Below are 26,211 nucleotides of genomic sequence, written 5' to 3'. Positions count from 1 at the left end.
TACGTGACTAATAATATAACTAAATATAATATGTAGTGAGACCTTACGTGACTAATAATATAACTAAATATAATATGTAGTGAGACCTTACATGACTAATAATATAACTAAATATAATATGTAGTGAGACCTTACGTGACTAGTAATATAACTAAATATAATATGTACTGAGACCTTACGTGACTAATAATATAACTAAATATAATATGTAGTGAGACCTTACATGACTAATAATATAACTTAATATAATATGTAGTGAGACCATACGTGACTAGTAATATAACTAAATATAATATGTAGTGAGACCTTACATCACTAATAATATAACTAAATATAATATGTAGTGAGACTATACGTGACTAATAATATAACTAAATATAATATGTAGTGAGACTATACGTGACTAATAATATAACTAAATATAATATGTAGTGAGACCTTACGTGACTAATAATATAACTAAATATAATATGTAGTGAGACCATACGTGACTAATAATATAACTAAATATAATATGTAGTGAGACCTTACATGACTAATAATATAACTAAATATAATATGTAGTGAGACTATACGTGACTAATAATATGACTAAATATAATATGTACTGAGACCTTACGTGACTAATAATATAACTAAATATAATATGTAGTGAGACCTTACATGACTAATAATATAACTAAATATAATATGTAGTGAGACATTACATGACTAATAATATAACTAAATATAATATGTAGTGAGACCTTACGTGACTAATAATATAACTAAATATAATATGTACTGAGACCTTACGTGACTAATAATATAACTAAATATAATATGTACTGAGACCTTACGTGACTAATAATATAACTAAATATAATATGTAGTGAGACCTTACGTGACTAATAATATGACTAAATATAATATGTACTGAGACCATACGTGACTAATAATATAACTAAATATAATATGTAGTGAGACATTACGTGACTAATAATATAACTAAATATAATATGTAGTGAGACCTTACATGACTAATAATATAACTAAATAAAATATGTAGTGAGACCTTACGTGACTAATAATATAACTAAATATAATATGTAGTGAGACCTTACATGACTAATAATATGACTAAATATAATATGTAGTGAGACTATACGTGACTAATAATATAACTAAATATAATATGTAGTGAGACCATACGTGACTAATAATATAACTAAATATAATATGTACTGAGACCTTACATGACTAATAATATAACTAAATATAATATGTAGTGAGACATTACATGACTAATAATATAACTAAATATAAAATGTAGTGAGACATTACGTGACTAATAATATAACTAAATATAATATGTAGTGAGACTATACGTGACTAATAATATAACTAAATATAATATGTACTGAGACCTTACGTGACTAATAATATAACTAAATATAATATGTAGTGAGACCTTATGTGACTAATAATATAACTAAATATAATATGTAGTGAGACTATACGTGACTAATAATATAACTAAATATAATATGTAGTGAGACCTTACATGACTAATAATATAACTAAATATAATATGTAGTGAGACCATACGTGACTAATAATATAACTAAATATAATATGTAGTGAGACTATACATGACTAATAATATAACTAAATATAATATGTAGTGAGACCTTACGTGACTAATAATATAACTAAATATAATATGTAGTGAGACATTACATGACTAATAATATAACTAAATATAATATGTAGTGAGACCTTACATGACTAATAATATAACTAAATATAATATGTAGTGAGACCTTACATGACTAATAATATAACTAAATATAATATGTAGTGAGACCTTACATGACTAATAATATAACTAAATATAATATGTAGTGAGACCTTACGTGACTAATAATATAACTAAATATAATATGTAGTGAGACCTTACATGACTAATAATATAACTAAATATAATATGTAGTGAGACTATACATGACTAATAATATAACTAAATATAATATGTACTGAGACCTTACGTGACTAATAATATAACTAAATATAATATGTAGTGAGACCTTACATGACTAATAATATAACTAAATATAATATGTAGTGAGACTATACATGACTAATAATATAACTAAATATAATATGTACTGAGACCTTACGTGACTAATAATATAACTAAATATAATATGTACTGAGACCTTACGTGACTAATAATATAACTAAATATAATATGTACTGAGACCTTACGTGACTAATAATATAACTAAATATAATATGTACTGAGACCTTACGTGACTAATAATATAACTAAATATAATATGTAGTGAGACTATACGTGACTAATAATATAACTAAATATAATATGTACTGAGACCTTACGTGACTAATAATATAACTAAATATAATATGTAGTGAGACTATACGTGACTAATAATATAACTAAATATAATATGTACTGAGACATTACGTGACTAATAATATAACTAAATATAATATGTACTGAGACCTTACATGACTAATAATATAACTAAATATAATATGTACTGAGACCTTACGTGACTAGTAATATAACTAAATATAATATGTAGTGAGACCTTACGTGACTAATAATATAACTAAATATAATATGTAGTGAGACCTTACGTGACTAATAATATAACTATATATAATATGTAGTGAGACTATACGTGACTAATAATATAACTAAATATAATATGTAGTGAGACTATACGTGACTAATAATATAACTAAATATAATATGTAGTGAGACTATACGTGACTAATAATATAACTAAATATAATATGTAGTGAGACTATACGTGACTAATAATATAACTAAATATAATATGTAGTGAGACCTTACGTGACTAATAATATAACTAAATATAATATGTAGTGAGACCATACATGACTAATAATATTACTAAATATATGTAGTGAGACTATACGTGACTAATAATATAACTAAATATAATATGTACTGAGACCTTACGTGACTAATAATATAACTAAATATAATATGTAGTGAGACCTTACGTGACTAATAATATAACTAAATATAATATGTAGTGAGACCTTACGTGACTAATAATATAACTAAATATAATATGTAGTGAGACCTTACATGATTAATAACATAACTAAATATGAGATCTCCTGTAGCAGTAGACTCTTGTGCTTTGGGGAGAGACTCTCACATCTCTCCCTGATCTCTGTATTGTGCTTCGCTTACAATACGTATTGTCCCCTGATAAGTGAGGCAGTGACACTCAGGGGTCTGATCTCTTCCACCTGTGTCTGTCTCATCCATGTCTGACAGTTTATAGAGTGCTTGAAGCTTTCACAGAAAAGCAGGTTTATTGTCTGTGATGAGAGCTGAGGGCATCCAGTATGGAGGAACCCCCCTTACTGAGTACAACTTATTTGATGCTCTGTTTCCATATAATTGTGCCTCCCCCTCCTGTGCCACTGACATTGTCTTTCTTTTTGTTTTTCATCCTTTCTGTCTCCTGCAGAAGACTCTCCCTCCCCCGATCCCCCCTCCCCCCAAAGAAGAGAGCTTTGCATGGCGCCCACATACTAACACTAAACTCTCTTACCTGAAACCTGTGCCCATTCTGGACTGTATTTACCTGAGTGCCCCTAAGCCTTACTCACGGTATGCCACCTGCCAGGAGCCCTCCACTGGTCACACTGATGTCCCTGTTCCCCCCAGTAGCATATCACTAAAGCCCTGTGTGTCTGGTAGCTCAGATGCTGGAACAAATTTCAGTCACGAGACTCCTGTGGATAAAAAGGTCAGCAATCTATATGTAGCTTGTTTATCTAACAGCACTGCGGCGGCTGCTTGTGAACATTCCACCAGTTCTGCACATGATAAAACACAGGGGGCTCAGTTAGTCACTGATGTCACTAAATCACCAGCCACAGACATTGTCACTGGAAATTCCCCACCTCCAGTCCCTCCCCGGCCATTCTTTCACCCTGACCCAAGTAAAGACTCAATTAGGTCCGGTGACACAGATACTCTCTGGAGTCAGTATCCTCTCCATCAAGATACGAGGTGCACAGCAGAGCCAGATACAGCACAACCCGAGGGCCAAGCCAGCATGACGGCAAAGGAGAATTACTTTACACCCAACCAAAACCATCGGTTCAGGGCTCAGGGACCCAGAGGCATGGTACTTATTACTTGTGAGACCCAATGTCTGTAGCTTTCTGCTGTTAGGAGAGAAACCCTGTTCTACTGCTGCTGTTCCAGTAACCTGATCTCTCTCTGTACATTGTCTGACACCACCTGCTATTTCTGTATCCTCATTTCATGCTAACACTCTGTGTACATGTGTGTGAGGAGTTCCCAGTACATTGCGTAGCTAGAGAGGGACCCACTGAAGAGATAACCAGAATAAAGTGTTTCTCAAACATGACTGTGTGTGTGTCAGTGTGCTTAGCATGGTTCGTCTGTCACCTCACCACTGCGCTCTAGTGTCCAGACTGCGTAACAAAGCCTTGTTTCCCACAGGATGGCAGCACATCTCAGCCTGAGGTTATTGTAGTACCTCTCATCCAGGTTAAGACTGAACGAGAGCAAGGGATCACATCCAGCACACCACCTCCACCTCTCGTGCCCGTGGGCAAACTGTCCCCAGAACCTGATACTGCCCCCCTGGCTTTTCCTACACTTGATGATTTTATACCCCCTCATCTGCAAAAGGGATCAGTCCCTACCCAGAGCTGTCACAATTCCAGTGAGCCAGCAAGCCCACCACCACCCCAGCTGCTTCCTCCAGTAACGGAGAGTTCACAAGGCACCTCAGCACCTGAGAACGGTGGAGTCATATTGCACACAGTAAGCTTACCACAGTATTCCTCACAAGCTCAGTATTTAATGGCCCAAACAAAAGCCAGCACCCATTAGCATGACTAACAAATGTGCCTTACTCCATATAGTGCATGTGTTCTGTGATGTTACTTCTATTTGGGTTTGTAAATTGATATTTAGGGACATTATTTTTCAGTGAACTGATCAGGTTGGAACATAACCGATTCCATAAACAACCACACAGTAAACCTTAGCAGCATGTACGGGACAGAGCACACACCTGTTTCACATAGTTTAACACTGTCTGTGCCTGAGTAATGATGCAAAGCTTATTTTTCTTCTTGGCCTAGTGAAATAATCCATTTGACACTGCATGCGACTGGCATGTCTGCCTCTTGTCCCAGAGCTGCACAGTACTCGTTCCTGAGGTGGGGTCCCAGCCCACAGCTCTGCCCTTCTGTACTTGTCTGTGACCCATGTGTTCTGCTTATTTACAGGATCCAGGTGCAAAGGAGACGATTTCATCCAACCTAAGTAATGACAAACTCTCCTCGTTGGCACCAGCGGGCAAATATTCAGTGTATCCCTCAACCACAACAGTTAATCCCACAATTGTTCTGTTGCAGCACAACAGAGGTAAGGCTGGTCACTAACACCACACACTTAACTTAAATCAGCGGAGAGGGAATTCTGGGGGAGTGATGGCTGCGTGGGCATTTCCTAGTGTACCCCATACACACCGTGGTAATATCCCACAGCATAGCAATAAAGTACAGTGGGATTTATTATCTTAGCACCAAGTAATGTTCTTTTTAAATCCACTTAATATTATAGCCCCAGTACAGCGCAAAATGTTTCTGAGTTCTCTGTACCACTGACTAAATAGCATGCTCCTAGGCGGCCACTAGGTCTCATGGTCCTAATCTACACTATACAGAAGATTCACAACAACGCCCTTATCTTTCTGCTCTTAGTGAACAGACTGGAGATAGGTGAACTGGATAAGTCATTCAAGACTGTTTGAAACTAGGGGGCTATTTCAAAGTTTACTATAATGTTTATGTACACTCGCACATATAGTGTATTATAAACATCAGAGTCATTATAACACACGTAGCATACAGTCACCACCACAGTCACTATAGCATGTGTATAATGTGCAGTCACTATAGCACATGTGTAGTTTACAGTCACCATTCCAGTCTTTATAGCATGTGTATAGTGTGCAGTCACCATCAGTCTCTATAGCACATGTGTAGTGTACAGTCACCATCACAGTCTCTATAGCATGTGTGTAGTGTACAGTCACCATCACAGTCTCTATAGCACATGTGTAGTGTATAGTCACCATCACAGTCTCTATAGCACATGTGTAGTGTATAGTCACCATCACAGTCTCTATAGCACATGTGTAGTGTACAGTCACCATCACAGTCTCTATAGCATGTGTGTAGTGTACAGTCACCATCACAGTCTCTAACAGTCTCTATAGCACATGTGTAGTGTACAGTCACCATCACAGTCTCTATAGCACATGTGTAGTGTATAGTCACCATCACAGTCTCTATAGCACATGTGTAGTGTATAGTCACCATCACAGTCTCTATAGCACATGTGTAGTGTACAGTCACCATCACAGTCTCTATAGCATGTGTGTAGTGTACAGTCACTATCACAGTCTCTGTAGCACATGTGTAGTGCACAGTCACCATCACAGTCTCTATAGCATGTGTGTAGTGTACAGTCACTATCACAGTCTCTGTAGCACATGTGTAGTTTACAGTCACCATTCCAGTCTTTATAGCATGTGTATAGTGTGCAGTCACCATCAGTCTCTATAGCACATGTGTAGTGAGCACATGTGTAGTGTACAGTCACCACCACAGTCTCTATAGCACATGTGTAGTGTACAGTCACCATCACAGTCTCTATAGCATGTGTGTAGTGTACAGTCACTATCACAGTCTCTGTAGCACATGTGTAGTGTACAGTCACCATCAGTCTCTATAGCACATGTGTAGTGTACAGTCACCTTTACAGTCTCTAACAGTCTCTATAGCACGTGTAGTGTACTGTCACCATCACAGTCTCTATAGCACATGTGTAGTGTACAGTCACGATCACAGTCTCTGTAGCACGTGTAGTGTACAGTCACCATCACAGTCTATAGCACATGTGTAGTGTACAGTCACCATCACAGTCTCTATAGCACATGTGTAGTGTACAGTCACTATCACAATCTCTATAGCATGTGTGTAGTGTACAGTCACCATCACAGTCTCTATAGCACGTGTGTAGTGTACAGTCACCATCACAGTCTCTATAGCACGTGTGTAGTGTGCAGTCACCATCACAGTCTCTATAGCACGTGTAGTGTACAGTCACCATCACAGTCTCTATAGCACGTGTAGTGTACAGTCACCATCACAGTCTCTATAGCACGTGTAGTGTACAGTCACCATCACAGTCTCTATTGCACATGTGTAGTGTATAGTCACCATCACAGTCTCTATAGCACATGTGTAGTGTACAGTCACCATCACAGTCTCTATAGCATGTGTGTAGTGTACAGTCACTATCACAGTCTCTGTAGCACATGTGTAGTGCACAGTCACCATCACAGTCTCTATAGCTCATGTAGTGTACAGTCACCATCACAGTCTCTGTAGCACATGTGTAGTGTACAGTCACCATCAGTCTCTATAGCACATGTGTAGTGTGCAGTTACCATCACAGTCACTATAACACATGTGTAGTGTACAGTAACCATCACAGTCTCTATAGCACGTGTAGTTGACAGTCACCATCACAGTCTCTATAGCACGTGTGTAGTGTACAGTCAACATCACACACTCTATAGCACATGTGTAGTGTACAGTCACCATCACAGTCTCTATAGCATGTGTGTAGTGTACAGTCACTATCACAGTCACTATAGCACATGTGTAGTGCACAGTCACCATCACAGTCTCTAATGCTCATGTAGTGTACAGTCACCATCACAGTCTCTGTAGCACATGTGTAGTGTACAGTCACCATCAGTCTCTATAGCACATGTGTAGTGTGCAGTTACCATCACAGTCACTATAACACATGTGTAGTGTACAGTAACCATCACAGTCTCTATAGCACGTGTAGTCGACAGTTACCATCACAGTCTCTATAGCACATGTGTAGTGTACAGTCAACATCACACTCTCTATAGCACATGTGTAGTGTGCAGTTACCATCACAGTCACTATAACACATGTGTAGTGTACAGTAACCATCACAGTCTCTATAGCACGTGTAGTCAACAGTTACCATCACAGTCTCTATAGCACATGTGTAGTGTACTGTCACCATCACAGTCTCTATAGCACATGGGTAGTGCACAGTCACCATCACAGTCTAAATAGCACATGTGTAGTGTACAGTCGACATCACAGTCTCTATAGCACGTGTAGTGTACAGTCACCATCACAGTCTCTATAGCACATGTGTAGTGTACCGTCACCATCACAGTCTCTATAGCACATGTATAGTGTAGAGTCACAATCAGTCTCTATAGCACATGTGTAGTGTATAGTCACCAATACAGTCTTTATAGCACGTGTGTAGTGTACAGTCACTATCACAGTCTTTATAGCACGTGAAGTGTACAGTCACCATCAGTCTCTATAGCACCTGTTTAGTGTACAGTCACCATCAGTCTCTATAGCACATGTGTAGTGTACAGTCACCTTTACAGTCTCTAACAGTCTCTATAGCACGTGTAGTGTACTGTCACCATCACAGTCTCTATAGCACATGTGTAGTGTACAGTCACGATCACAGTCTCTGTAGCACGTGTAGTGTACAGTCACCATCACAGTCTATAGCACATGTGTAGTGTACAGTCACCATCACAGTCTCTATAGCACATGTGTAGTGTACAGTCACTATCACAATCTCTATAGCATGTGTGTAGTGTACAGTCACCATCACAGTCTCTATAGCACGTGTGTAGTGTACAGTCACCATCACAGTCTCTAACAGTCTCTATAGCACATGTGTAGTGTACATTCACCATCACAGTCTCTATAGCACATGTGTAGTGTACAGTCACCATCACAGTCTCTATAGCACATGTGTAGTGTACAGTCACCATCACAGTCTCTACACCACGTGTGTAGTGTACAGTCACCATCACAGTCTCTATAGCACGTGTGTTGTGTGCAGTCACCATCACAGTCTCTATAGCACGTGTAGTGTACAGTCACCATCACAGTCTCTATAGCACGTGTAGTGTACAGTCACCATCACAGTCTCTATAGCACGTGTAGTGCACAGTCACCATCACAGTCTCTATAGCACATGTGTAGTGTATAGTCACCATCACAGTCTCTATAGCACATGTGTAGTGTACAGTCACCATCAGTCTCTATAGCACATGTGTAGTGTGCAGTTACCATCATAGTCACTATAACACATGTGTAGTGTACAGTAACCATCACAGTCTCTATAGCACGTGTAGTTGACAGTCACCATCACAGTCTCTATAGCACGTGTGTAGTGTACAGTCAACATCACACACTCTATAGCACATGTGTAGTGTACAGTCACCATCACCGTCTCTATAGCATGTGTGTAGTGTACAGTCACTATCACAGTCACTATAGCACATGTGTAGTGCACAGTCACCATCACAGTCTCTAATGCTCATGTAGTGTACAGTCACCATCACAGTCTCTGTAGCACATGTGTAGTGTACAGTCACCATCAGTCTCTATAGCACATGTGTAGTGTGCAGTTACCATCACAGTCACTATAACACATGTGTAGTGTACAGTAACCATCACAGTCTCTATAGCATGTGTAGTCGACAGTTACCATCACAGTCTCTATAGCACATGTGTAGTGTACAATCAACATCACACTCTCTATAGCACATGTGTAGTGTGCAGTTACCATCACAGTCACTATAACACATGTGTAGTGTACAGTAACCATCACAGTCTCTATAGCACGTGTAGTCGACAGTTACCATCACAGTCTCTATAGCACATGTGTAGTGTGCAGTTACCATCACAGTCACTATAACACATGTGTAGTGTACAGTAACCATCACAGTCTCTATAGCACGTGTAGTCGACAGTTACCATCACAGTCTCTATAGCACATGTGTAGTGTACAGTCAACATCACACTCTCTATAGCACATGTGTAGTGTGCAGTTACCATCACAGTCACTATAACACGTGTAGTGTACAGTAACCATCACAGTCTCTATAGCACGTGTAGTCAACAGTTACCATCACAGTCTCTATAGCACACGTGTAGTGTACAGTCACCATCACAGTCTCTATAGCACATGGGTAGTGCACAGTCACCATCACAGTCTAAATAGCACATGTGTAGTGTACAGTCACCATCAGTCTCTATAGCACATGTGTAGTGTACAGTCACCATCACAGTCTGTATAGCACATGTGTAGTGTACAGTCACCATCACAGTCTCTATAGCATGTGTGTAGTGTAGAGTCAACATCACACACTCTATAGCACATGTGTAGTGTGCAGTTACCATCGCAGTCTCTATAGCACGTGTTGTGCACAGTCACCAACACAGTTTCTATAGCACGTGTGTAGTGTACAGTCAACATCACACACTCTATAGCACATGTGTAGTGTGCAGTTCCCATCACAGTCTCTATAGCATGTGTTGTGCGCAGTCACCAACACAGTCTCTATAGCACGTGTAGTGTACAGTCAGCATCACAGTCTTTATAGCACATGTGTAGTATACAGTCACCACCGTAGTCTCTATAGCACATGTGTAGTGTACAGTCGACATCACAGTCTCTATAGCACGTGTAGTGTACAGTCACCATCACAGTCTCTATAGCACATGTGTAGTGTACCGTCACCATCACAGTCTCTATAGCACATGTATAGTGTAGAGTCACAATCAGTCTCTATAGCACATGTGTAGTGTATAGTCACCAATACAGTCTTTATAGCACGTGTGCAGTGTACAGTCACTATCACAGTCTTTATAGCACGTGAAGTGTACAGTCACCATCAGTCTCTATAGCACCTGTTTAGTGTACAGTCACCATCAGTCTCTATAGCACATGTGTAGTGTACAGTCACCATCACAGTCTCTATAGCACATGTGTAGTGTACAGTCACGATCACAGTCTCTGTAGCACGTGTAGTGTACAGTCACCATCACAGTCTATAGCACATGTGTAGTGTACAGTCACCATCACAGTCTCTATAGCACGTGTTGTCAACAGTTACCATCACAGTCTCTATAGCACATGTGTAGTGTACAGTCACTATCACAATCTCTATAGCATGTGTGTAGTGTACAGTCACCATCACAGTCTCTATAGCACGTGTGTAGTGTACAGTCACCATCACAGTCTCTAACAGTCTCTATAGCACATGTGTAGTGTACATTCACCATCACAGTCTCTATAGCACATGTGTAGTGTATAGTCACCATCACAGTCTCTATAGCACATATGTAGTGTATAGTCACCATCACAGTCTCTATAGCACATGTGTAGTGTACAGTCACCATCACAGTCTCTACACCACGTGTGTAGTGTACAGTCACCATCACAGTCTCTATAGCACGTGTGTAGTGTACAGTCACCATCACAGTCTCTATAGCACGTGTGTAGTGTACAGTCACCATCACAGTCTCTATAGCACGTGTGTAGTGTACAGTCACCATCACAGTCTCTATAGCATGTGTAGTGTACAGTCACCATCACAGTCTCTATAGCACGTGTAGTGTACAGTCACCATCACAGTCTCTATAGCACGTGTAGTGTACAGTCACCATCACAGTCTCTATAGCACATGTGTAGTGTATAGTCACCATCACAGTCTCTATAGCACATGTGTAGCATTTAATGACAGTTATGTCACTTTCTCACGGTCACTGTAATGATGCTGTTTTGCTCATGTGTTTGTGCACTTACTGCTTGTCTCACACTTTTTGTTTCTGCTCTTTTATCACAGAACTGCAAAAACGGCTTAGTAACTTGTCAGGTACGGAACTAACCTTCACGCTTATAATTTGCTTATGTATAGTGCTTGTTTATATTTGCGCGCTGTGACCTAGTGATGTTCCCTTGTTTCCAGTTTCTAACTTTAGGACCTCTTTGTGTACTACGGTATTCATGTGCAGGTAAATAAATTGTTATATAAACAGGGTCCCCTAGGCACAGGGACTTTCCCTGCCTTGGCTGGACAGGTCTGACACTAAGACAATGGGACCATTGAGCTCAGTAACCCTAGTGTGTGAGAGATGTGAAGGGTTAAATGGTGCAGTGACGATAACCCTTTTGTGATAATTCAGTAATTCACACCCTTTGTCCTTAAAGGGACAGTCTAGACAAAATAAACTGTCATGATTCAGATAGGGCATGTCATTTTAAACAACTTTCCAATGTACTTTTATCATCAAAATTTCTTTGTTCCCTTGGTGGTATTTTTGAAAAGCTAAACCTAGGTAGGCTCAAACCGATTTCTAAAACCGTTGAAAACCGCCTCTTAGAGCATTTTTAATGTTTTTCACAGTTAGACAGTACTAGTTCATGTGTGTCATATAGATACAATTGTGCTCACTCCCGTGGAGTTATTTAGGAGTCTGCACTGATTGACTAAACTGCATGTCTGTCAAAAGCACTGAGGTAAGGGGGTAGTCTGCAGAAGCTTAGATACAAGGTAATCACAGAGGTAATATGTGTATAAATAGAACAGTGTTGGTTCTGCAAAACTGGGGAATGGGTGATAAAGGGATTATCTATCTTTTTAAACAATAACAATTCTGGAGTAGACTGTCCCTTTAACTCCCTGCAGTTCCATAGCAATCAGCTTCTCTGTGTATTTCAGAGGGTGCTCACACATAGACCCCATATCCTGCACTGCCATCTCCAGATGTTCATCAGCTACTATTGCTTGTAGCCCCTTCTGTTACCCCGATGTTTAACATAACCCAGTGTCTTTCAGCTGTGAGTGTTTGTTTCCCAGTGTTTGTCAGCTGTTAGTGTTTATTAACCATTTGTTTGCCTTCTTTTAGTGTTTGTTACCCAGTGTTCGTTTCCCAGTGTTTGTCAGCTGTTAGTGGTGGTCGACTATTAGTGTTTATTAACCATTTGTTTGCCGACTGTTAGTTTTTGTTACCCAGTGTTTGTCTGCTGCTAGTGTTTGTTACCCAGTATTTGTCAGCTGTTAGTGTTGGTCGACTGTTAGTGTTTATTAACCATTTGTTTGCCGACTGTTAGTGTTTGTTACCCAGTGTTTGTTTCCCAGTGTTTTGTCAGCTGTTAGTGTTGGTCGACTGTTAGTGTTTATTAACCATTTGTTTGCCGACTGTTAGTGTTTGTTACCCAGTATTTGTCTGCTGCTAGTGTTTGTTACCCAGTATTTGTCAGCTGTTAGTGGTTGTCGGCTGTAGTGTTTATTAACCATTTGTTTGTCGACTGTTAGTGTTTGTTACCCAGTGTTTGTCAGCTGTTAGTGGTTGTCGGCTGTTAGTGTTGGTCGACTGTTAGTGTTTATTAACCATTTGTTTGCCTTCTGTTAGTGTTTGTCACCCAGTGTTTGTTTCCCAGTATTTGTCAGCTGTTAGTGGTTGTCGGCTGTTAGTGTTGGTCGACTGTTAGTGTTTATTAACCATTTGTTTGCCTTCTGTTAGTGTTTGTCACCCAGTGTTTGTTTCCCAGTGTTTGTCAGCTGTTAGTGGTGGTCGACTATTAGTGTTTATTAACCATTTGTTTGCCTTCTGTTAGTGTTTGTCACCCAGTGTTTGTTTCCCAGTGTTTGTCAGCTGTTAGTGTTGGTCGACTGTTAGTGTTTATTAACCATTTATTTGCCTTCTGTTAGTGTTTGTTACCCAGTGTTTGTTTCCCAGTGTTTGTCAGCTGTTAGTGGTGGTCGACTATTAGTGTTTATTAACCATTTGTTTGCCGACTGTTAGTGTTTGTTACCCAGTATTTGTCTGCTGCTAGTGTTTGTTACCCAGTATTTGTCAGCTGTTAGTGGTTGTCGGCTGTTAGTGTTGGTCGACTGTGTTTATTAACCATTTGTTTGCCTTCTGTTAGTGTTTGTCACCCAGTGTTTGTTTCCCAGTGTTTGTCAGCTGTTAGTGTTGGTCGACTGTTAGTGTTTATTAACCATTTATTTGCCTTCTGTTAGTGTTTGTTACCCAGTGTTTGTTTCCCAGTGTTTGTCAGCTGTTAGTGGTGGTCGACTATTAGTGTTTATTAACCATTTGTTTGCCGACTGTTAGTGTTTGTTACCCAGTATTTGTCTGCTGCTAGTGTTTGTTACCCAGTATTTGTCAGCTGTTAGTGGTTGTCGGCTGTTAGTGTTTATTAACCATTTGTTTGTCGACTGTTAGTGTTTGTTACCCAGTGTTTGTCAGCTGTTAGTGGTTGTCGGCTGTTAGTGTTGGTCGACTGTTAGTGTTTATTAACCATTTGTTTGCCTTCTGTTAGTGTTTGTCACCCAGTGTTTGTTTCCCAGTATTTGTCAGCTGTTAGTGGTTGTCGGCTGTTAGTGTTGGTCGACTGTTAGTGTTTATTAACCATTTGTTTGCCTTCTGTTAGTGTTTGTCACCCAGTGTTTGTTTCCCAGTGTTTGTCAGCTGTTAGTGGTGGTCGACTATTAGTGTTTATTAACCATTTGTTTGCCTTCTGTTAGTGTTTGTCACCCAGTGTTTGTTTCCCAGTGTTTGTCAGCTGTTAGTGTTGGTCGACTGTTAGTGTTTATTAACCATTTATTTGCCTTCTGTTAGTGTTTGTTACCCAGTGTTTGTTTCCCAGTGTTTGTCAGCTGTTAGTGGTGGTCGACTATTAGTGTTTATTAACCATTTGTTTGCCGACTGTTAGTGTTTGTTACCCAGTATTTGTCTGCTGCTAGTGTTTGTTACCCAGTATTTGTCAGCTGTTAGTGGTTGTCGGCTGTTAGTGTTGGTCGACTGTTAGTGTTTATTAACCATTTGTTTGCCTTCTGTTAGTGTTTGTCACCCAGTGTTTGTTTCCCAGTGTTTGTCAGCTGTTAGTGTTGGTCGACTGTTAGTGTTTATTAACCATTTATTTGCCTTCTGTTAGTGTTTGTTACCCAGTGTTTGTTTCCCAGTGTTTGTCAGCTGTTAGTGGTGGTCGACTATTAGTGTTTATTAACCATTTGTTTGCCGACTGTTAGTGTTTGTTACCCAGTATTTGTCTGCTGCTAGTGTTTGTTACCCAGTATTTGTCAGCTGTTAGTGGTTGTCGGCTGTTAGTGTTTATTAACCATTTGTTTGTCGACTGTTAGTGTTTGTTACCCAGTGTTTGTCAGCTGTTAGTGGTTGTCGGCTGTTAGTGTTGGTCGACTGTTAGTGTTTATTAACCATTTGTTTGCCTTCTGTTAGTGTTTGTCACCCAGTGTTTGTTTCCCAGTATTTGTCAGCTGTTAGTGGTTGTCGGCTGTTAGTGTTTATTAACCATTTGTTTGCCGACCGTTAGTGTTTGTTACCCAGTGTTTGTCTGCTGCTAGTGTTTGTTACCCAGTATTTGTCTGCTGCTAGTGTTTGTTACCCAGTATTTGTCAGCTGTTAGTGGTTGTCGGCTGTTAGTGTTTATTAACCATTTGTTTGTCGACTGTTAGTGTTTGTTACCCAGTGTTTGTCAGCTGTTAGTGGTTGTCGGCTGTTAGTGTTTATTAACCATTTGTTTGTCGACGGTTAGTGTTTGTTACCCAGTGTTTGTCAGCTGTTAGTGGTTGTCGGCTGTTAGTTTTTATTAACCATTTGTTTGTCGACTGTTAGTGTTTGTTACCCAGTGTTTGTCAGCTGTTAGTGGTTGTCGGCTGTTAGTTTTTATTAACCATTTGTTTGTCGACTGTTAGTGTTTGTTACTCAGTGTTTGTCGACTGTGGTTATTACCCAGTGTTTGTTTGCTGCTAGTGTTTGTAACCCAGTATTTGTCAGCTGTTAGTGGTGGTCGGCTGTTAGTGTTTATCAACCATTTGTTTGTCGACTGTTAGTGTTTGTTACCCAGTGTTTGTTGACTGTGCTTATTACCCAGTGTTTGTTTGCTGCTAGTGTTTGTAACCCAGTATTTGTCAGCTGTTAGTGGTGGTCGGCTGTTAGTGTTTATTAACCATTTGTTTGTCGACTGTTAGTGTTTGTTACCAAGTGTTTGTCGGCTGTTCATGTTTATTACCCAGTGTTTGACGGCTGCTCGTGTTTGTTACCTAGTGTTTGTCAACTGTGAGCGTTTATTACCCAGTTTTTGTCAGCTGTTGGTGTTTGTTACCCAGTGTTTGTCGGCTGTTGTTTGTTTGTTACCCAGTGATTGACAGCTGTGAGTGTTTATCACCCAGTGTTTTATTTGGTTGTTAGTGTTTGTTACCCAGTGTTTGTTAGCTGTGAGTGTTTGTTACCCAGTGTTTGTCGACTGTTAGTGTTTATTACCCAGTGTTTTATTACCCAGTGTTTGTGAGCTGTGTTTGTTAACCAGAGTTTGTCAGCTGTTATTGTTTGTTACCCAGTGCTTGTGAGCTGTTAGTGTTTGTTACCCATTGTTTGTCAGCTGTTAGTGTTTACCATTACCCAGTGTTAGTTGGCTGTTAGTGTTTACCAAATCCCAGTGTTTGTTGGCCGTTAGTGTTTACCATTACCCAGTGTTTGTCAGCCATTAGTGTTTACCGATTCCCATTGTTTGTCGGCTGTTAGTGTTTACCATTATCCAGTGTTTGTCAGCCATTAGTGTTTACAATTACCCGGTGTTTGTCAGCCATTAGTGTTTACCATTACCCAGTGTTTGTCAGCTGTTAGTGTTTATCATTACCCAGTGTTAGTGGCCTGTTCGTGTTTATTACCTAGTGTTTTTTGGCTGATAGTGTTTATCACCCATTGTTTGTCGGCTGTTAGTCTTTGTTAGTGTTTTTTACCCAGCGTTTGTCAGCTGTTAGTGTTTGTTACCCAGTATTTGTCGACTGTTCGTATTTATTACCCAGTGTTTGTTGGCTGGTAGCGTTTATTACCCAGTGTTTCTCAGCTGTGAGTTTTTGTTTGCCAGTGTTTGTAAACTGTTAGTGTTTATTGCCCAGTGCTTGTCAGCTGTGAGTGTTTGTTACCCACTGTTTGTCAGCTGTGAGTGTTTATTACCCAGTATTTTGTCAGCTGTGTTTATTAACCAGTGTTTGTCAGCTGTTAGTGTTTACCATGACCTAGTGTTTGTCGGTTTGTAGTTTTTACCATTTCCTGATGTTAGTCGGCCGTTAGTGTTTACTATTACCCAGTGTTTTTCGGCTGTTATTGTTTAGCATTACCCAGGGTTTGTCGGCTGTAATTCTGCGTTAGTGTTTTTTACCCAGCGTTTGTCAGCTGTTAGTGTTTGTTAGCTGATAGTGTTTATTACTCAGTGTTTGTCAGCTGTGAGTGTTTGTTACCCAGTGTTTGTCAGCTGTGAGAGTTTGTTACCCAGTGTTTGTCAGATGTTAGTGTTTTATACCCAGCATTTGTCAGCTGTTAATGTTTGTTACCCAGTGTTTGTCGACTGTTCGTGTTTATTACCCAGTGTTTGTTGGCTGATAATGTTTATGACCCAGTGTTTGTCAGCTGTGAGTCTTTGTTACCTAGTGTTTGTCAACTGTGAGTGTTTGTTAACCAGTGTTTGTCAACTGTGCGTTTGTTAACCAGTGTTTGTCAACTGTGCGTGTTTATTACCCATTGTTTGTCAGCTTTTAGTCTTTGTTAGTGTTTTTTACCCAGCGTTTGTCAGCTGTTAGTGTTTATTACCCAGTGTTTGTGTGCTGATAGTGTTTATTACTCAGTGTTTGTCAGCTGTGAGTGTTTGTTACCCAGTGTTTGTCAGCTGTTAGTGTTTTATACCCAGCATTTGTCAGCTGTTAATGTTTATTACCCAGTGTTTGTTGGCTGATAATGTTTATTAACCACTGTTTGTCAGCTGTGAGTCTTTGTTACCCAGTGTTTGTTAACTGTGAGTGTTTGTTAACCAGTGTTTGTCAACTGTGCGTGTTTGTTAACCAGTGTTTGTCAGCTGTGAGTGTTTATTACCCATTGTTTGTCAGCTTTTAGTCTTTGTTAGTGTTTTTTACCCAGCGTTTGTCAGCTGTTAGTTTTTTTTACCCAGTGTTTGTCAGCTGTTCGTGTTTATTACCCAGTGTTTGTGTGCTGATAGTGTTTATTACTCAGTGTTTGTCAGCTGTGAGTGTTTGTTACCCAGTGTTTGTCAGCTGTTAGTGTTTTATACCCAGCATTTGTCAGCTGTTAATGTTTATTACCCAGTGTTTGTCAACTGTGAGTGTTTATTACCCATTGTTTGTCGGCTTTTAGTCTTAGTGTTAGTGTTTTTTACCCAGCGTTTGTGAGCTGTTTGTGTTTATTACCCAGTGTTTGTTGGCTGATAATGTTTATTACCCAGTGTTTGTCAGCTGTGAGTGTTTGTTAACCAGTGTTTGTCAACTGTGCGTGTTTGTTAACCAGTGTTTGTCAGCTGTGTTTATTACCCATTGTTTGTCAGCTTTTAGTCTTTGTTAGTGTTTTTTACCCAGCGTTTGTCAGCTGTTAGTGTTTTTTACCCAGTGTTTGTCAGCTGTTCGTGTTTATTACTCAGTGTTTGTTGGCTGATAATGTTTATTACCCAGTGTTTGTCAGCTGTGAGTGTTTGTTAACCAGTGTTTGTCAACTGTGCATGTTTGTTAACCAGTGTTTGTCAGCTGTGTTTATTACCCATTGTTTGTCAGCTTTTAGTCTTTGTTAGTGTTTTTTACCCAGCGTTTGTCAGCTGTTAGTGTTTTTTACCCAGTGTTTGTCAGCTGTTCGTGTTTATTACTCAGTGTTTGTCAGCTGTGAGTGTTTGTTACCCAGTGTTTGTCAGCTGTTAGTGTTTTATACCCAGCATTTGTCAGCTTTTAGTCTTTGTTAGTGTTTTTACCCAGCGTTTGTAATCTGTTAGTGTTTTTTACCCAGTGTTTGTCAGCTGTTCGTGTTTATTACCCAGTGTTTGTGTGCTGATAGTGTTTATTACTCAGTGTTTGTCAGCTGTGAGTGTTTATTACCCAGTGTTTGTCAGCTGTGTTTGTTACCCAGTGTTTGTCAACTGTGAGTGTTTATTACCCATTGTTTATCGACTTATAGTCTTTGTTATTGTTTTTTACCCAGCGTTTGTGAGCTTTGAATGTTTGTTACCCAGTGTTTGTTGGCTGTTAGTGTTTACCATTATCCATTGTTTGTCTGCTGTTAGTGTTTACCATTTCCCAGTGTTAGTTGGCTGCTCTTGTTTATTACACAGTGTTTGTTGGCTGATAGTGTTTATTACCCAGTGTTTCTCAGCTGTGAGTTTTTGTTACCCAATGTTTGTCGACTGTTAGTGTTTATTACCCAGTGCTTTTTACCCAGCGTTTGTCAGCTGTTAGTGTTAAAAATTTTTATTTTTCGAACTTAAAGGTTTACATACATGTAACATACACAGAAAGAAAAAAAAAAGAAAAAAAAATATCATGTTGTCCAATATATAACAACTGTATGGTCATAAAATTGTTAACACCAATGAACAACAATAGTGTTTTTCTCCTGAGTGATATTTGTTAGTACATTTCCATTTTAAATCTGATCTGCAAACCTCCAAGAGTTTTTTCCTTTTATTATACATATATAACTACTAACTAACCAACTAAACCTTGTAACCGTTCATTAATTCAACATATTGTTTTGGTAACCTAAGTTTCCCCATAAAGATTAATAAGCAACTGATTGTTGTTAAGTTTCACAGCAATGCCCCTAGGGATCACCCACTCTCCTCCTCTCTCCCCTTTCAAACCATTGTACTCTTCATGCTTCTTTTCATTCAAAGTTGTCAGCTGTTAGTGTTAGTTACCCAGTGTTTGTCAGCTGTGAGTCTTTGTTAACCACTGTTTGTTAGCTGTGAGTGTTTATTACCCATTTTTTGTCGGCTGTTAGTGTTTACCATTACCCAGTGTTTGTTAGCTGATAGTCTTTATTACTCAGTGTTTGTCAGCTGTGAGTGTTTGTTACCCAGTGTTTGTCAGCTGTGAGAGTTTGTTACCCAGTGTTTATTACCCAGTGCTTGTCAGCGGTTAGTGTTTATTACCCAGTGTTTCTCAGCTGTGAGTTTTTGTTACCCAATGTTTGTCGACTGTTAGTGTTTATTACTTAGTGTTTGTCAGCTGTTAGTGTTTATTACCCAGTGCTTTTTACCCAGCGTTTGTAAGCTGTTAGTGTTAGTTACCCAGTGTTTGTCAGCTGTGAGTGTTTGTTAACCAGTGTTTGTTAGCTGTGAGTGTTTATTACCCATTGTTTGTCGGCTGTTAGTGTTTACCATTACCCAGGGTTTGTTAGCTGATAGTGTTTATTACTCAGTGTTTGTCAGCTGTGTTTGTTACCCAGTGTTTGTCAGCTAAGAGTGTTTGTTACCCAGTGTTTGTCAGCTGTAAGAGTTTGTTACCCAGTGTTTGCTATCCAGTGTTTGTCAGCTGTTAGTGTTTTATACCCAGCATTTGTCAGCTGTTAATGTTTGTTACCCAGTGTTTGTCGACTGTTCGTGTTTATTACCCAGTGTTTGTTGGCTGATAATGTTTATGACCCAGTGTTTGTCAGCTGTGAGTCTTTGTTACCCAGTGTTTGTTAGCTCTGAGTGTTTGTTAACCAGTGTTTGTCAACTGTGCGTGTTTGTTAACCAGTGTTTGTCAACTGTGCGTTAGCTCTGAGTGTTTGTTAACCAGTGTTTGTCAACTGTGCGTATTTGTTAACCAGTGTTTGTCAGCTTGAGTGTTTATTACTCATTGTTTGTCAGCTTTTAGTCTTTGGTAGTTTTTTTTACCCAGTGTTTGTCAGCTGTTCGTGTTTTTTACCCAGTTTTTGTGTGCTGATAGTGTTTATTACTCAGTGTTTGTTAGCTGTGAGTGTTTGTTACCCAGTGTTTGCCAGCTGTTAGTGTTTTATACCCAGCATTTGTCAGCTGTGAGTGTTTGTTAACTGTAAGTGTTTATTACCCATTGTTTGTCGGCTTTTAGTCTTTGTTAGTGTTTTGTACCCAGCATTTGTGAGCTGTGAGTGTTTGTTACCCAGTGTTTGTTGGCTGTTAGTGTTTACCATTATCCATTGTTTGTCCGCTGTTAGTGTTTACCATTTCCCAGTGTTAGTCGTTGTTTATTACACAGTACTTTTTACCCAGCGTTTGTCAGCTGTTAGTGTTAGTTACCCAGTGTTTGTCAGCTTGGAGTGTTTGTTAACCAATGTTTGTTAGCTGTGAGTGTTTATTACCCATTGTTTGTCGGCTGTTAGTGTTTACCATTACCCAGTGTTTGTCAGCTGTTAGTGTTTTTCAGCTGTTAATGTTTGTTACCCAGTGTTTGTCAGCTGTTTGTGTTTATTACCCAGTATTTGTTGGCTGATAGTGTTTATTACCCAGTGTTTGTCAGCTGTGAGTGTTTGTTACCCATTGTTTGTCAACTGTGAGTGTTTGTTACCCAGTGTTTGTCAACTGTGAGTGTTTTTAACCAGTGTTTGTCAGCTGTGAGTGTTTGTTACCCAGTGTTTGTCGGCTGTTCGGGTTTATTACCCAGTGTTTGTTGGCTGATAGTGTTTATTACTCAGTGTTTGTCAGCTGTGTTTTTTACCCAGTGTTTGTCAGCTGTGAGTGTTTGTTACCCAGTGTTTGTCAGCTGTGAGTGTTTGTTACCCAGTGTTTGTCAGCTGTGAGTGTTTTTTACCCAGTGTTTATTATCCATCGTTTGTCGGCTGTTAGTGTTTACCATTATCCATTGTTTGTCAGCTGTTAGTGTTTACCATTAACCAGTGTTAGTCGGCTGCTCGTTTTTAATACCCAGTGTTTGTTGGCTGACAGTGTTTATTACCCAGTTCTTGTCAGCGGTTAGTGTTTATTACCCAGTGTTTCTCAGCTGTGAGTTTTTGTTACCCAATGTTTGTCGACTGTTAGTGTTTATTACCCAGTGTTTGTCAGCAGTTAGTGTTTGTTACCCAGTGTTTGTCAGCTGTGAGTGTTTGTTACCCAGTGTTTGTCAGCTGTGAGTGTTTGTTACCCAGTGTTTGTCAGCTGTGAGAGTTTATTACCCAGTGTTTGTCAGCTGTGAGCGTTTATTACCCATTGTTTGTCGGATGTTAGTGTTTACCATTACCCTTTATTTGTCAGCTGTTAGTGTTTACCATTACCCAGTGTTTGTCGGCTGTTAGTGTTTACCATTACCCAGTGTTTGTCAGCTGTTAGTGTTTACCATTGCCCAGTGTTTGTCAGCTGTTAGTGTTTACCATTACCCAGTGTTTGTCGGCTGTTAGTGTTTACCATTACCCAGTGTTTGTCAACCGTTAGTGTTTACCATTACCCAGTGTTTGTCGGCTGTTAGTGTTTATAATTACCCAGTGTTTGTCGGCAGTTAGTGTTTAGCATTGCCCAGTGGGTGATGGTTAACACTAACAGCCGACTAACACTGGGTAATAAACACTAACAGCTGACAAACACTGGGTAATTATAAACACTAACAGCTGACAAACACTGGGTAATAAACACTAACAGCCGACAAACACACTAGCACAGACCTCTCTTTAAAATATGTTCCCTTCTGCGCTGCTATGGGGCTTCTCATATATAATGGAGCAAGAAGACCATTTAGAGAGGCAACCACATAGCATTTTACTACCTTATACAATGTTTTCCTACTTTCTGAACAATTCGGGGTTGTTTTAAGCTAAGGTTTAACATTAACTCTCCGTGGTTTGCAGATCCAGTATTAGACAGACCTGTTGAAGACAAATCACTATCAGTAACTTTAAGGGAGCAGAGATGTCCAGATAAGGTCCAGCCAGATAAAGCACCAATGGATTATATAAGGCGAGATGGGAGGGTCCCAAATTATACAGGCGATGCAGTGCTGGAAGAAATAGGAATTCCACTCAGGGTAAGATATGCAGCTTCTTTACAGAGTATGTTGGGACCATCAGGGGGCTACAGTGGGTGAGCAGGTAGGGAATGTGTAAGAAGTGGGCAAGAACGGATAGGACTAACAAAGAAGATTTATAGCATTTAAAAGAATAAGATTGAAAAAAGAGGAAAGGAAAACCTGGAGACCTATAGAAATGGGGACCTGGGGATCTATAGAGTGGGAGATCTGGGGATCTATAGAGTGGCATACCTGGGCATCTATACAGTGGGATTTATAGAGAGGAGACCTGTGGATCTATAGAGTGGGAGACCTGTGGATCTATAGAGTGGGAGACCTATGGATCTATAGAGTGGGAGACCTATGGATCTATAGAGTGGGAGACCTATGGATCTATAGAGTGGGAGACCTGGAGATCTATAGAGTGAGGGACCTGGGGATCTATAGAGCGGGAGATCTGGGGATCTATAGAGTGGCATACCTGGGCATCTATACAGTGGGATTTATAGAGAGGAGACCTGTGGATCTATAGAGTGGGAGACCTATGGATCTATAGAGTGGGAGACCTATGGATCTATAGAGTGGGAGACCTGTGGATCTATAGAGTGGGAGACTTGGGGATCTATAGAGTGGGAGACTTGGGGATCTATAGAGTGGGAGACTTGGGGATCTATAGAGTGGGAGACTTGGGGATCTATAGAGTGGGAGACTAGGGATCTATAGAGTGGGAGACCTGAGGATCTATAGAGTGGGAGACCTGGGGATCTATAGAGTGGGAGACCTGGGGATCTATAGAGTGGGAGACCTGGGGATCTATAGAGTGGGAGACCTGGGGATCTATAGAGTGGGAGACCTGGGGATCTATAGAGTGGGAGACCTGGGGATCTATAGAGTGGGAGACCTGGGGATCTATAGTGTGGGGACCTGTAGAGAAGAAGACCTGGGGATCTATATAGTGGGAGACCTGGGGATCTATAGAGTGGGAGACCTGTGGATCTATAGAGTGGGGACCTGTGGATCTATAGCGTAGGGGACCTGGGGATCTATAGAGTGGGGATCTATAGAGTGTGAGATCTAGTGATCTGAAGAGAGGAGAGTCTTACTGTTTCCTTAGACAATGTGCTGTATGCTCTGTACTTCTGCATGTATTACTGCGTATATAGTATTACCTATACTATGGTAATCTGTTCAGTATAATTATTTAACAGAACACAGAGAGATCAAAGGATTGGTACAAAACTATGTTCAAGCAGATCCACAAACTGCAGAGAGGTAAGCACCACGTATTGTGCGTCATATTGTGTGATTACATGTGTATGTGTAATGTAACTAGTGCCGTGTATCACTTTATACAAGCCAGGCTCTTCTCCCGCTGGTGTCTGGTGCACAAACATGAGCAATGTGTGTTCTATGATTTTAGTCCATGTTTTTAACAGGTGGGATCACCCAAACTATTCTATTGAGCTGTGTAATCCGTAAAATACAGTGTAAAGTCAGTAAGGTCACGTACAGATGGCAGTGTATAGTCAGTAAGGTCACGTACAGATGTCTGTGTATAGTCAGTAAGGTCACGTACAGATGATGGTGTATAGTCAGTAAGGTCATGTACAGATGACAGTGTATAGTCAGTAAGGTCACGTACAGATGTCTGTGTATAGTCAGTAAGGTCACGTACAGATGGCGGTGTATAGTCAGTAAGGTCACGTACAGTTGGCGGTGTATAGTCAGTAAGGTCACATACAGATGGCGGTGTATAGTCAGTAAGGTCACGTACAGATGGCGGTGTATAGTCAGTAAGGTCACATACAGATGATGGTGTATAGTCAGTAAGGTCATGTACAGATGACAGTGTATAGTCAGTAAGGTCACGTACCGTACAGATGACAGTGTATAGTCAGTAAGGTCACGTACAGATGACAATGTATAGTCAGTAAGGTCACGTACAGATGTCGGTGTATAGTCAGTAAGGTCACGTACAGATGGCAGTGTATAGTCAGTAAGGTCATGTACAGATGACAGTGTATAGTCAGGTCACGTACCGTACAGATGACAGTGTATAGTCAGTTAGGTCACGTACCGTACAGATGACAGTGTATAGTCAGTAAGGTCACATACAGATGACAGTGTATAGTCAGTAAGGTCACATACAGATGACAGTGTATAGTCAGTAAGGTCATGTACAGATGACTGTGTATAGTCAGTAAGGTCACGTACAGATGACAGTTGTATAGTCAGTAAGGTCACGTACAGAAGACTGTGTATAGTCAGTAAGGTCACATACAGATGATGGTGTATAGTCAGTAAGGTCACATACAGATGGCGGTGTATAGTCAGTAAGGTCACGTACCATACAGATGACAGTGTATAGTCAATAAGGTCATGTACAGATGACAGTGTATAGTCAGTAAGGTCACGTACAGATGACAGTGCATAGTCAGTAAGATCACGTACAGAAGACTGTGTATTGTCAGTAAGGTCACGTACAGATATCTGTATATAGTCAGTAAGGTCACATACAGATGATGGTGTATAGTCAGTAAGGTCACATACAGATGGCGGTGTATAGTCAGTAAGGTCACGTACCGTACAGATGACAGTGTATAGTCAGTAAGGTCACGTACAGATGACAGTGTATAGTCAGTAAGGTCACGTACAGATGACAGTGTATAGTCAGTAAGGTCACATACAGATGACTGTGTATAGTCAGTAAGGTCACGTACAGATGATGGTGTATAGTAAGTAAGGTCACATACAGATGGCGGTGTATAGTCAGTAAGGTCACGTACAGATGATGGTGTATAGTCAGTAAGGTCACGTACCGTACAGATGACAGTGTATAGTCAGTAAGGTCACATACAGATGACTGTGTATAGTCAGTAAGGTCACGTACAGATGATGGTGTATAGTAAGTAAGGTCACATACAGATGGCGGTGTATAGTCAGTAAGGTCACGTACAGATGATGGTGTATAGTCAGTAAGGTCACGTACAAATGATGGTGTATAGTCAGTAAGGTCACGTACAGATGGCAGTGTATAGTTAGTAAGTTCACACAAATATGATACACAAAAGGAAAATTATTAACCTGTTAAAACACAAACAATAATAAATCAAACAAAAAAAATGTTTTAGTCCAAAAAGGATATGTCCAAAAAAGTCAATTGGAGACTAAATTCCAATTCCAAATGTGCATAAGTGATCCCAGGGATTACTTCTCAGTGGAAATAAATGCTGCAGCTGAACGCTAAGGGTTAACCTCTAATAAAACAGATCAATGCTGCCAATGGCAAAGTCCTGTGAGACTACAGGGTTAATTCACATGTAAGTTGTATACTCACATACTGCAGAGCTTCACATCAAGCTCTAGATATAAACGCAATGGGAGGCTCCAGCAGGAGCAGGTAAAAGTGAACGTGATGAATGTTAAAACAATTTATTAAAACGTGCTAAAAAACGCTAAGAATACAAAAAATAAACGAAAT

The 26,211-nt window shown here is 39.8% G+C and overlaps 1 protein-coding gene across 1 annotated transcript in view; it reads left to right on the top strand.

The window, feature by feature from the left end:
• The window catches only part of SORBS1 (sorbin and SH3 domain containing 1), a gene marked incomplete in the record, with an annotated part of 400,431 nt that overhangs the window by 133,684 nt on the left and 240,536 nt on the right, over positions 1-26,211 (top strand). Inside the window, 6 exon segments of the mRNA XM_053691869.1 lie at positions 3,516-4,181; positions 4,523-4,849; positions 5,320-5,458; positions 11,817-11,846; positions 22,573-22,748; positions 23,939-24,002. Coding sequence (XP_053547844.1) covers positions 3,516-4,181; positions 4,523-4,849; positions 5,320-5,458; positions 11,817-11,846; positions 22,573-22,748; positions 23,939-24,002 — 1,402 coding nt within the window.

The sequence above is a fragment of the Bombina bombina genome, chromosome 9 (genome assembly GCF_027579735.1).
Source record: "Bombina bombina isolate aBomBom1 chromosome 9, aBomBom1.pri, whole genome shotgun sequence".
NCBI classification, from domain to species: Eukaryota; Metazoa; Chordata; class Amphibia; order Anura; family Bombinatoridae; genus Bombina; species Bombina bombina.
Note: the sequence above shows the minus strand (reverse complement) of the source record. Positions and strands in the feature narration are given on the sequence as shown.